The 12,864-nt window shown below is 55.1% G+C and overlaps 1 protein-coding gene and 1 long non-coding RNA gene across 7 annotated transcripts in view; one reads left to right on the top strand and one right to left on the bottom strand.

Annotated features, from left to right (window-relative positions):
• TNRC18 (trinucleotide repeat containing 18) overlaps window positions 1-3,037 on the bottom strand; it is a 55,864-nt gene extending 52,827 nt beyond the window's left edge. For 2 of the 6 annotated variants that reach the window (XM_065031417.1, XM_065031420.1), the window contains exons 1-2: window positions 2,643-3,033; window positions 937-1,340 (exon numbers count right to left, since the gene is read on the bottom strand). In XM_065031417.1, coding sequence (XP_064887489.1) covers window positions 937-1,138 — 202 coding nt within the window. In that variant the 5' untranslated portion in view covers window positions 1,139-1,340; window positions 2,643-3,033. Of the gene's footprint in view, window positions 1-936; window positions 1,341-2,642 lie in introns of all 6 variants that reach the window. The other 4 variants (XM_065031419.1, XM_065031416.1, XM_065031418.1 and 1 more) reach the window with 3 other exon arrangements.
• Window positions 3,038-4,128: 1,091 nt separating this feature from the next.
• Window positions 4,129-11,982, top strand: LOC135575517 (uncharacterized). The gene is made up of 2 exons (XR_010466395.1): window positions 4,129-5,382; window positions 8,067-11,982. It is a non-coding gene; the product is annotated as an uncharacterized LOC135575517 (long non-coding RNA).
• Window positions 11,983-12,864: the final 882 nt, after the last annotated feature.

The raw sequence follows: 12,864 nt of genomic DNA, 5'->3' as shown, positions 1-12,864 counted from the left end.
GGGCGCCGAGAAAAGGAGCTCGGAAAGGGGGGGAAAATACAAATCTCTGCCCCCAAAATGAAGTAATTTAAGCAAGTAAATAAAAAACTGAGTGTGGGAAAAAAAATAAATAAGCCACATATGTTTCTGTCTGTCTTTTTTGTTTTTAAATGGAGAAGCAGCCGTAGCGTTGCCCGGGAATGGAGCACGATGAGAAGGGGGAAAAAAATACAAGGAGGGAGCAGCCCCTGCGTGGAAGTTTTGTTTGCAGGTTTAAAAAATAATAATAACCAAGAAAAACAACAAAACCACCGAGACCCGCCGTGCCGCCCGGGACTGGGCTGGGGCTGCACCGCCCGCTGCCGAGGGAAATAACCAAAATTGGCCCATTTTGCCTCTTTTCCCAGGCAGAGGATGGTTTTTTTGCCTGGCTCAAAGCGGGGCAGCCCCTTCCCCTCCGCACCCCGACCCGCCTCGCCCGCAGCTCCCCGAAAACCGCATCGGTTCCCCAGATTCATTCCACAAACACCCGCAGCCGCCTCGGCGGGGATTTTCCTCGGTGCCAACAAAACCACGCACTGGGGAGAATTTTTATAACCTAGAACCGATTTTTCCCCCAATTCCCCTATTTGTTTTTTCTACCTTTTTTTTTTTTTAAAAAAAATCTCTCCATTCCTCTTTTTTTTTTTCCTTCATTCGTCTATTTTTTTTCTTTCCAATCCCCTATTTTTTTCCACATTCCCCTATTTTTTCGCCACTTTTTTTTTCCCCCCACCCGAATCAAAGCCACGATAGGCAGAAAACCCTTGGGGAAAACACGCGAAAAAGCTCCAAGCGTACATATATATATATATTTTTGCACATAAAGCCCCGCCGGCTGCCGGCCCCGCGGTCCGCGGAAGGGAAGGAAGGGAGGGTCGCCGTTTTGGGGTGGGGGGGGGGTCCGCGGAGCCTTACCCGGGTGGGTGTGGAGGCTGATGCCCGATGCGAGGAACTTGCCGGGCTGGAGGGCGGCGGGAAGCCCGGCGGCCATGGGCCCGGCGGCGGGGGCCAGGCGGCCGGTGGCTCCCAAGCGGTGACTCTCCATGGCCAGCCCGGAGAGCAGCGGAGGGGGCCCGTGTACCGAGCGGGGGGGCCCAAAATCTCGGCCATCCATCATCCACTCGCCGGCTTCAAGGAATCTCCCCGGATCGCTGTCGGTGCCCGCCACCGCCTTCCCCCCCCCCCACCCGCCCACCCCCCACCCCCCCTTCCTCCTCCTCCTCCCCCAAAAAAATCAGATGGTTTTCAAAAATAAGGCGTCCAAGCGTCCCATGGCGCGGTGCAGGGAACCAGCCCCGGCGCGGCGGGCTCGGCGCTGCCTGTAAGAAAGAAAAAGAGAGGAGGGGTACGGTGAGACAATCTGCGCCGACCCCCCCAATAATAAACACATAAATACCCCCCCAAAAACCCACCCGATCGGGGCGGGGGAGAGAAGGGGAGGGGTAGGAAAAGAAAAAATCCAAGGAAAATCTGTCACAAAGGGCGGGAAAAAAAAATGGAGTATTTTTAAATATATATATTTTTTAAATAGTGTTAAATTTGTCACCCTCAAAGCCAAAGCGGGGCCGCCGCAGTAGCCGCAAGCCCGGCTCCGGTGGGACTGACGCGGCGGGGAAGCGGCACCGCAGTTCTCCCCGGAACGCAGGAAAACACACACCAAAAGAAGCAAAATTATTTAAAAAAAAAAAGAAAGAAAAATAAAGGAAAAAAGGGTTTTATTTTCCTTTTTTTTTTCTCTTTTTTTTCTAGTTTTTTAATTTTTTTCTTTCTTTCTCTGTGGAGCTGCTTCTCCCCGCCGAAAGCCGCCCCGGAGCGGGCGGCAGCGCCCGCCGGGACCGGGGCTCCGGCGGCGGCATCGCTCCCCCAGCCCCGTTTCTCGCCTTTTTTCCCCCCATTCCTAGGGCTCCAAACCACCGCCTGGCTTTGGTGGGGTTTTTTTCCTCCCGTTTTCCCCAGCGCCGCTCCCGCTCGGGAAAACAAAACGCGTCTTATTATTTCCCGACAGAGTTAAAAAATAATACATATATATATATTCGTACTTGCAGGCTGATGAAACGATCGCCCCCGCCCGCCGGGGTTTGCACCGGGATAGCGAGAAATAATAAACACTGCGGGGAATAAGGGGGGGTTTTTTCTCTCCCCCCACCGATCCCCCCCCCCCCCCGCTTCCATCGCTCCCGGAGCCCCGGGAGCCGCCGCTCCGCTCCGCCCCGGCCCCGCCGCCCTTCCCGGCTCCGCGGCGGCCGCTGCCAGCGCGGGGGAGGGGGCTGCTACCGGGCCAAGAGATGATTAGCAAGAAACAAAAAGGAGGGGGAAAAGCGTAAAATAATAGGAAAAATTTAAAGAAGCAAAGGCGGTGGGATTTTTGTTTAAATTTATTTAGGTGAAGTTTAAGATTTAAATTAAACGCCTGCGTGGCTGAGCGGGGAGAATCTCACCCCACGGCTGCAGGAGCGCCAGGATCGCGGCTCGTAACTAGTAAAATAAAGGGGGGGGGAAATAGCTAAAAAGGGCAAAAAGCGCCCCGGGATGGGGGGGTGAGGTGGGGGGGGGACACACAGAGCGGGACGAGTTGGGGACGCGACGCCCCCTGCGCTCCGGGGGAAGGGGCCGGGTCCTACCTCGGCGCGGTCAGGCCGCCGGGTCGCGGGGCATGGCGGTGCGGGGCTGGGGCGGGGGGTGCCGGCTCGCCGCCCTGCCCGCCGCCCGGCTCCGCGGTTCCGCTCCGCTCCTCACGGGTAAGGCGGGAGAGACGAGGCGGCCGCGCCATGGAGCGGCGGGGCCCCGCCGAGCTGCAGCATCGCCGCCTCCACCCCCCTGGCCGGCCCCGCGCGCGGCTCCGCGGCGCTTAAAAAAAAAAAGGGGAAAAAAAAAAAAGAGGAAAAAAATTAAAAAATAAAAAAGGGGAACGCGAGCGGGAGGGGAATAAAAAAATAAAAAAAAAAAAGAACTGGGGGAGGGGAAAAAAAAACGGCGGCGCCGGGGCCATGAAACACGCATTGTTCTCGGCGCGACCGGGGCGGGCCCGCCGCCCGCCCGCGCCGCTCCATTGGTCAGCCGGCCTGCCACTCACCGGCGGGGTAAACAGGCGGCGGTTTCCAGGCTCCCCGCTCCCCTCCCTCCCTCACGGTGGGCGCTCCCGCCGCCGTTTCCAGGCCCCCCCGCCCGCTCTCCCGCTCGGGGCAGGCGGCGGTTGAGCGGCCGCGGCGCCGGGATGCGCTCGGGGGAAGCGGCCGGGGGTGCCCCCTGCGCGCTCTGAGAGGGGGGAATCCGCCCCGCGACCCCCTACCCTTTATTATCTGTGGGAGTGAAATCCTCCCCCCCGCCCCGGCCAGGCTGAGGGACGGGACGGCCCCCCCGGGGAACGCTGAGGGGGAAGCGCCGCCGGGCCCTCTCCCACGGCCCCGCCGCGGACAAAGCGGCCTTTGAGGAGCGGGGGGAGGGTCCCTGTCCCTGCCCGCGAGTCCCGCCCCTCTAAAAAATTTAAAAATAGGGTGAAAAGGAAGGCCGGGGGAGGAGACACCCCCTTGTGATTTCACCAGAACTCCGGTGTTTTCTTTCTCTTTCCAGCTGGGCGCGAGAATCGGGCGGGCGCACCCGCGCTGCCCGCGGGGGGGGAACGCGGTTCCCCCTCCAGCGCTGCCCGCCCGCCCGCCCTTGGGTTCTTCCCCGCCGTCCGGCACAACTTTTACTTTTTTAAAATGTCTTTTTCATTTTTATACTCAACCCTGCGCAGCGCCGAGTGCCCTCTTGGGGTGGGGGGAGCACGGGCTGCCAGAGACCCGCCCCCCCACCTCCCAATTCACCGCCCCGCTTCTTTATTTAATTAAAAAAAAGGCTTTTATAACGAAAAAAAGGGGGAGGGGAACATCTAATTTAATCCCAGTATAAATTAAAAAGTAATAATAAAGCAGTCCCCCCCACCACCACCACCCCTCCCCGGGCAGGAGAGTTTCGAGGCGCCCGCGGCCGCCGGGGCAGCGGCCAAAAAATGGGGGAAACTGCCCCAAAAGGGGAGGCTGGAGCTCGGAGTGGGGGGAGGAAACGTCCCCGCCCCCCCCCCCCCGTACACACCCCCCCCAACCCCCCCCCGCCACTTTCCTGCTTTTTAACCATTTTGAGAAAAGTGGCGCCGCGTTCCTCGGAAAGCTCCCACGGTCCGAAAGGCGCTGTGTTCAACGCGAATATATATATATGTATATATATATATATATATATATTTGTATGTGTTTTTATTTATATCTAAGAGCAAAACCCGGCTGCGTCAGCGGCGAGGGCTCAAACCCCGATGCTTCCAAGGGGAGGTTGTTTTTTTATGTTTTTTCTGTCTCCTTTAGTAAACCAAAAAAAGGGGTGGCGGGGGGGGGAGAGAGAGATATTAATGGCTTAATCGCTTTTATGTGGCTTTAAAAGCATATTTTATAAATGTTTAATGCCTTCACGCCCGGACCTCCCCGCCGCCGTTCCCGGGCCGGGGGGTTGGCATGTCATAAATCAGGGAAATGCTAATAAAAAACCTCGGGCGTGGCGGGGGGGGGTCGCTCCCCTTCCCCCACCCCCCCTGCAGCTCCAGCCCTTCTTCCTCCTCCTTCTCCTCCTCCTCCTCCTCCTCCTCCCCCGGCCGGGAGCCATCTTGTACAGCAGCTCCGGGCTGGGGCAGCGCTGCTGCAAAACACCAAGCCTCCCCCCTCCTAAAGAAAAAAGCCCCCCAATATATCTATATAAATATAAATTTTTATTATTATTATAATTTTTCCCTCCGAGGCGCGGTGCTGCGGCTGCCCTGGGGACGGGCACCATTTTCCCACCATTTTCCATATTAATACACCCCCCCCTTTTTCTTTTCCCCGAGCGGGGGGACCCCTCTCGCCGCACCGCAGTGGGGGGGTGGGGACCGGGCTGGAGCCGCGAAGCTCCCGGGGAATTTAGGGGGTGGAGGCCGCTCTTATATTTTCTCCGCGAAGCTTTACCGAAAATACTAAAAATACCGATTTCTATTTGAAAAAATATTGCGGGGGGTGGGGGGTGTCCCAGGAACAGCCGCCGTGTGCGTCCCCCCCCTCTCCCGGTGCCGCTGCCCCGGGCTCCCCGCAGGTTCCCACGGTGCCGCCCGCCCCTGGGCCGCCCCCCGCCCGCCCTGCGCGCCCGCTCCGTCTGCCTCTCTCTTCCTTTCCCTTTATTTTTCTTTATTTTTCTTTATTTTCTCTCTTTTTCTCCCGTTTTCCTCTTTTTTTCCCTCATTTTCCTTTTTAAAACGTTTTTTATATTTTCTTTACCCCCTTTTTTTCCCCTCCCGGTGGAGCCGTGCGGAGCTCGCAGCCCCCAGCCCCACACCGGGCATTTCCCCCCGCGGGGATACAGGTAGGAGAGAGGGGGGTACCGGGATGTGGGGGGGGACCTAATGGGAGACACAGGATGCAAAGCAAATAGATTCCCCCCCCACCCCCCAATTCATTTTCCCCTTCTGGGGGGCTGCCAAGGTTTTGGGGTGGGGGGTGACTGTGGGGACCCCCCCATGTCGCCCCCCCGCAGGGATCTCCATCCCCAGCAGTGGGGGGGGGCTGCTCATCCCTTTCGCCCGGCATTTTTAATGTGCTTACTCCACGTTTTCAGGGTGTTTTTGGAGCTATATTTAAAGCGTGCAGTCAGTGGCTGGATTTAGAAAATCAGGCATAAATCACATTAAAACGCGGACGGCGACGATCCCAACGCGGCAGTGAAGCTTTGCCCTGATTTCATATCCCACCCCCCATATCTTAAAAGCAGAACCGAGCCTGACAGCGGGGTCTCGTCCCCCCAAATAAAACCTTTTGGGGGCAGAGGTGGGATTTGAAGGCAAGGGGGGTCCCTGCTGTGATTTATTCCCATGAAACCAGGGGGATTTATTTATCGATGGGGGAGTTGGTTAATTCAAAAGCCCGGGGTCCACCCCCCGACCCCAGCCCCCTTTGCCTGCAAGGAAAGAGCTGCTGGGGTGGGGGGTCCCGATGAGGAGATCCCCAGGAAACAGCTTGGGAACCGAGTGAAGAATTCCTGATTAATGACCAGAGCAGCTCGGGATTTTGTTTTTCTCCATAAATCCTGGCTGATTAGAAACGCTGCGCTCAGCCTGGCTGTGTGCTTTGCATGGGGCGGGGGGCAGCCCCCAAAATCCCACCCTCCGGGGCTGTACCCAACACCTGCAGCATGCTTGGACCATCCCGGCTCCACCGACCCATTGCCCCACCGATGTGGGAGAAGGGCTGGGAGGAACACAGAGACACGGGTGCTCTGTGTGTGTGTCCCCCCGCAATAACAGCAGCTCCCGTCCCGCGGCTCTGGCGTTTGTAAAGCCAAACGTCTCCCCAACCACAGTCTGTTTTTCAAGTCCAAATAAAGCCTGCTGTTATTTTTTCCCTTGTGCGTATGCACAAAACCTCTCTGCTTCCCCGCTCTGCCACCCCCACACTCGCTTGCTCCCCCCCGAAACCCCAAGCTGGGACCCCCCCGGTGTCAGGACCTGCCCTGTGTTGTGTGCCCCGTCCTTCTCACGGGGCTTTTGTCACAGCCAGACCGGATCTTTGATACATCAGGGCAGGGTTTTTTTCCCATTTTACCCAATAATAAGCTTTTTTAATCCAAGATCAGGAAAAAAAAATTAGGCAGAGGAGGAAGGCTGACATGCACAACCCATTGAGAGGTATGAGAGGAGCGCGAATCCCAAAGCTGTAATTACTGACCAAGTTTTTCGGCTGCCGACCAGCTGCTAAATTGGTCGTAAGGTGCGGAAACGTCAGTTGCACCTTTCAGCGGAAAGAAAGGTGGTTTGGTGGAGAAATGTGCATGGGAAACCTCCCCAAATCTACAGTCCCCCTGTTGCACCCCGGTATTACATGTCCTGCATTTGTGAGTTTAAAACATTCCCATGTCCAGACAAACAGGGATGCTGAGCTCCACATGACAAGATTTTCCGCATCAACAGAGCGAATTGGGGATTTTTCCCTTGATCTGTCAGTTAAATCAAAAATACCCTCCTGGATGCAGGACACGAGTGAACAAGAGGCAGTAGCATGTGCTATTTTGAGGTTTGATATAAAATAGATACCCTTGGCTGAATTCGGCGTTTCTCTGTAGCCTGGCCCACAGGAGCTGCAGGTACTTTCGTATGCATACAAAACATTTTAAAATGGAAAATATTCACAGCTGCTCTCGCCGTTTTGACAGGGGGGAAGGAATCGCGGGGCATGTTAAGGAGATATTAAAAGCTGCGGTTTGAAGCTCCTAAAGCATTTACTCAGCGGGAGACCCAGAGAAAGAAGTTTAGAAGTTAACTGCATACTTGCGTGCCTTTGCTCTGTCCTTTTTAAAATTCACCTCTCCTATCTGCTTCTAATTTAAACAAGCAGAGCCCTCCAGGAACTGGAAAATCCAGATTTGCAGCATCTCCCAGGGAAAGACGATGTCTTATGTGCTCCCCCCCCAGCACGAGGGTCCCGCTCAAGGTTAAATCCACGAGTGCAGCTGCGTTTGCACCAAGTTAATCTCCCTTCAAATAAAAGACGTGGAAAATGCCGGTGAAAACGGCCTTGATGTTGCCGCTGGTCCCCGGCTCAGTCCCATCCCTCTTCCAGAGCCAGGCAGGGATCTCACCATTAAGTGCTCGTCCCCCGCCCCACTCTGGCTTCCCCACCCGAAAACCAAGTAAACCCATCCACCTCCCCAGGGGACATTATTGTGGCTTCAAATTAACCCACAAATGTATTTTCAAATCTCTTTGTGAAAGGCACCAGAAGCTCTAGGTATGACTAGAATAGATCTTTTGCCTTTTAACAGCTGTTAATTGCCATTAAAACCCAACATCCACAGCGTTATTGGAACAGCGTCTGAATTTCCATGTTGCAAAGCCGGGCTTTGCGCTCAGTCTCGGTTTCCTGCAGGTGCCAGCCTGTCACGACGAGGTGCGATCGCTAAATCCTACCTCGGTGGTAGTTATCTTGCATGCTGGGACCCATTTTTGGGTCCCCTGATGCCAGGCTTTTTCCTTCGCCCTCCCCACTGTGCTGCAGGTTGTTGCACTGCATGTGCTGTCATTGCAAGTAACTCAACCCCCCCCTGAACCTGCTAGCAGAAAAGAAGACAGGATGCAAAACCTGTTCCCAAAAATACCCTGAAGAAGCAAGCAGCAACCTGCCCGCGAGGAAACGGGTCCTGAGGGCTGAATCCAGCCTGCAGCTGCCAGCGAAAGCACATGCTGGGTGTCACAGGGATGGGAATAGCCCAGTGTGACGAACACGGAGTAAATCAAAGTCATTAACGGTCAGGGCCGGAGGGGCTGCCAGCCATGGCCTCCCCGCAGCCACCAGGCTGGAGGCTCCTATCCTGCTCCCTTTGGGGTCCCCATCCCCAGCATCCCCCTCCATCACCTCGCAGCCCGGGATCCGGGACCACCCTACGGAGAAGGTGAACGCTCGGCAGGGGTGAGACCCTCGGGAAAAGGTTGCGGTGGGAGTTTTCCCCGTGCCCAGGAAGCTGCTGGCTCCTCACATCCCCTGTTGGTGTTTGATGCACCCACCAAACCATCCCACCTGCCTGGGGTCCCTGCCGCAGCCTACGCCAGGTACCAAACCGCTGATGCAAAAGCACACAGGATGGATTCAGTGGGGTAAAATGGGATGAAACATCCGCGGTTCCAAGCCCTCGAGCATCTTGTTAGACCCAGTGTTTCCTCTCACCCTGAACACCAGCCCAAGGAGGGGGTGTCCGTGGTGGCCCCCAGCACTGTCCTCTCGCTTTTCCCATCACCTCAACCCAGCCCCGAGTGGAGCTGGGGGGGAAGGCGCAGCTGGACAAGACAAGCCCTTTCTGCTCCACAAAGCTCATCAGCCAGCAGCACTGGGCTTATAATTATTATTTCTTTAAAGACAAGCTGAGCGGCTATAGAAAAAAAAAAGCCCCCTCTTGTCGGAGTTGGAATTTGATGTCCTAACGACTGTTTTTGTACCATGCCTGTTAGAGGAAAGAGCTCGGCAGGAGGGGGAAAGAGACATTTAATTATAGAGCTGCATTGTGATTTTGCACACATAGCTGGCTGTTGTAATCAGGTTACAAGTGTATCTGATTTTCTTCCCTCCCCTCCCTCTTCCTCCTCTTTCTTTTCTTTCCTTGTCTTTCCCCCCACACACTCCTTTTTCCTTTCGGTGGCCCAAATTAGTTGCTTATGTTTGGGTGTTGCAGAGACAAGCTGTTATTTGGCTTTGCCCAAGATCTTGATGAAGGGAAGAATGTTTCTGAAGGGCCTCGGCAGCTCTTTGCCAGAGAAAGCTGCTGGTTCCCAGCTCCGGAGAAACCCCCTGGTCGTGTCGAGCATCCGCATCCCACCATCCCGGGGGTCCCCTCCACCTCCCCAATAAGAGGGGACGCACTTATACATCTGCCCCTTCCATGGTCCCCACCACATTCCTGCAGATGCAGGATTCCCTCAATAAATGGAAGCTTTTGAAGAAGAGGAGAAGCCCTATTTACCTCCATTGGGGTGGGAGGAGGAAAATGAAAAGAGGAGAAAAGAGTGTTTTTAAAAGCAACTTTATATCTTTCTATCTGAGGCAACTGATGCTCTTGGATTTGGGACTGTTGTTGGGTTCATTTAGGAATCTATTGTTGTCTATGTGAATTCTTTTTTACATTTCAAATAACAGGATTATTTCCACAGGGGGTAATATCCTGTAATTTGAACACAATAATGGGAATAAATTACTTACTTAGAACTAATAACGACAGCCTGATTCCAATATATATAGGAACTGTAACAGCTTTGGTTAGTTAAAGTGTAATTGTGTCGACGGATGACATTTTCTTTCAAAGGAATCTGAATGACTTTTAATTAAATTTGCTGGGGGTGGGGAAGAGAAGGAGAGATACGCTGGGAGATCTTGGCTGCTGGGGCTGCTGGTGGGTCCCGGCCATGGCACCCAAACCAGGAATCACCCCAAACCAGGTATCACCCCAAACCGGGGATCACCCCAAACCAAGGATCACCCCGTGGTTGCAGAATTTCTGGACCAAGCACATACAGGGGACAAAGAAACCATAACTGAGCCCCACAGTAACATAGAATCATTTTGGTTGTAAAAGACCCTCAAGATCATCGAGTCTACCCGTTCCCCCACCCCTGGCACTGCCCCATGTCCCTGAGAACCTCATCTCTGTCTGTTCAACCCTCCAGGGATGGTGACTCCAGCACTGCCCTGGGCAGCCTGTTCCAATGCCCCACAGCCCTTTGGGGAAGAAATTGTTCCCCAGATCCAACCTCAACCTCCCCTGGCGCAACTTGAGGCCGTTTCCTCTGCTCCTGGCGCTTGTTCCTGGGGAGCAGAGCCCGACCCCCCTGGCTCCAAGCTCCTTTCAGGCAGTTCAGAGATCAGAAGGTCTCCCCTCAGCTCCTGTTCTCCAGCTGAACCCCCAGGTCCCTCAGCCGCTCCATCACACTTGTGCTCCAGCTCCTCACCAGCTCCGTTCCCTTCTCTCAACTCTCTCCAGCACTTTGGTTGTAGAGCGAGGAGCAGGGACAGCTTCTCTCACCCCAGTTTGCCCAGTTTAGCATCCCTAGGGTGCCACATGGCCACTGTTCAGATCACGCTGCTCCAGCCACCACTGGGCCACCCTTGGCCACGAGCATGGATGCTGCGTTTTGGCCATCGCCATGGGGATGCTGCGCTGAGAACACCCCAGGGCATCCACCCTGTCCCCTGTCTCAGCTCTCCAGTGTCACCTCTGCTGCTGCTGCTCCAGGTAGGCAAGAAGGGATGTGGGATGGAGAGAGGAAGGGGACAGAGGGATGGAAGGATGAAGAACCCCAGCCCATTTCCCCAGCTTTGCACCTCTCCCCACCGCTGGCTCCACTGTCAACCACTTCTCAGGTTTATTTTTGAACCAGAAGCACGCGAGGTTCCCTTTGGAAGCCAAAAAAACAGCAGCATCTTTCAGCGGCGGCACACACAGAAAGCCAAGTTCCTGCCCCAAAATATCTGCACGAGGAGCGTTGTGCCGCTGCCAGCCGCTCCAGCCTCCTCCAGGACTCATTTTCCTCTGTTTATCTTGAAAATATTTCTGCGCTGAGATCCCACCCCGCGCGGCGGAGCCCTGCGAGGCCGCCTCCAGCCTGACACACGGCCTCTTGTTTATCCACAGCGAGTTTTACAAATAGCTTATTAATCCCAGAGGTCTGTTTGCCACGGGAAAACCTCGCGGAGCAGCTCCTGCAGCCCCCCCAGCCCCTCGGACACGCAGCGAGCGGCTGCAGACGTCAGCGTTTGCCAGGTTTTGGAGTCGCTCACGGGCACAGCGTGGGGACACCTGGCACTGCTGGCTCTGGTTCAGGTGATCCTACAGTGGCAGCTGCGGGGGAGCTTGTTTTTTCTTGCAAGACCCCCACCAAGCAAAGGCTGCTGGTTTTGGGGGGTCTGCAGGGGTTTGGGTTGTGGGGAGGACACCTTTCAGGGCTCGCTGGATTAGTTGTGGTTTGGGAGTTGCTGGAAACATGCCTGAACGTGCGAGAGATGAGGACAGTGGGACACGGTGTACAGCGGTCCTGGTGGGACAGTGCCTCAGTTTCCCCACCTGGCCCCAGGGCCCCCAGGATGGAGCTGGAGGGTTTCAGCCCAGAGAACACAGCATCAGGGGGCTCGAGCCCAACCATGGACACTCCCCTGGCCACAGGGTCTGGCAAACCTGTCCCTGCTGCCACCTCTGTCCTCAGCAAGAGGGACAGGAGCCCGGCTGTGACCCCTCCCTGTCCCCACTGCCCAGCGCTGCACTCAGCACCGACCTTGTGGTCCCCCCGAGCATCCCCTCCCTGAGACCCCCAGAAAGCACCTCTCTGGGAGCACCCACCCCCGCAAACCCCGTAACACAGAAACATTCATAACCTGGCCGATGGGATTAAATTACCTGCCCCTGGAAAAATAAAGGAAGCATTCAGCCATTTCTTTTAAAATGTTTTTTCTCCTGCCAAGTCCAGACGCGGCGGTGACGGTCGCGCACAGAGGCACAGAAACACGAGCCCTCGCCTCTCCCTGCGAGGGTGACCCCGATCCGCCCCGTGTCCCCCCTTCTCCCACCCTCTTGCACCCCCGAGAGCACACGCTTTGCTCACCCGTCACGAGCTCCCTTATCTTTTAATAAAACCTTTAAGAGCAGAAGTCAGGCAATGCCGGCACAAAGGCAGCCAAAACCTCCTCCCGGGACATTAATCATTTTCTTTGACATGTTTTGCTAATTAGCCAAAGCGTTTGCCTCAATGGGGGAGAAATTGAGGCCTGGGAAAAAGAAAGAAAGAAAAAGAAATAAAAAAAGAAATAAAAATTGAAAGGGGAGAGGTGGAAAGGGAGGAAGAAGTGAGGGAAGAAGGAGCTGACGTTGCTCCTGTGCCATCCGGCATCCCTGAGCATCACCTCGCTGGGAGAAAATGCGTCCCCATCCCCGTTCCCACGTTATCAGGACACGACAACCTGTGATACACAATTTACCTGCCCCATCCCACCCCATATTACCCCGGTTATTACATATTGCATCAGTATTGGGTTATTTGAAACACACTGTTTGGAGGTTCGACTCGCTGCTTTATCTTTTACACGGCTGTTAATCCTCGGGACACATGTTTCCTATCAACTGGGGATATTTGACTTACAATAAGTGTCTTATTAAATAGCAGCGAGTGGCTCCGTGCAGACTGCTCCCCGCAAAACCCCGAAGGTGAATGGGGCATCCCAGCTTGGGCACCATTTTTGGGTGCACGACGTGTTATACCCAACAAGGAGAGAAATATAAGTGGGTGAAGGTTTCTCTGCAGTGGGAATTTAGCCTGTA

The sequence above is a fragment of the Columba livia genome, chromosome 15, assembly GCF_036013475.1.
Source record: "Columba livia isolate bColLiv1 breed racing homer chromosome 15, bColLiv1.pat.W.v2, whole genome shotgun sequence".
NCBI classification, from domain to species: domain Eukaryota; kingdom Metazoa; phylum Chordata; class Aves; order Columbiformes; family Columbidae; genus Columba; species Columba livia.
This window is presented reverse-complemented; position numbering and strand designations above follow the sequence as displayed.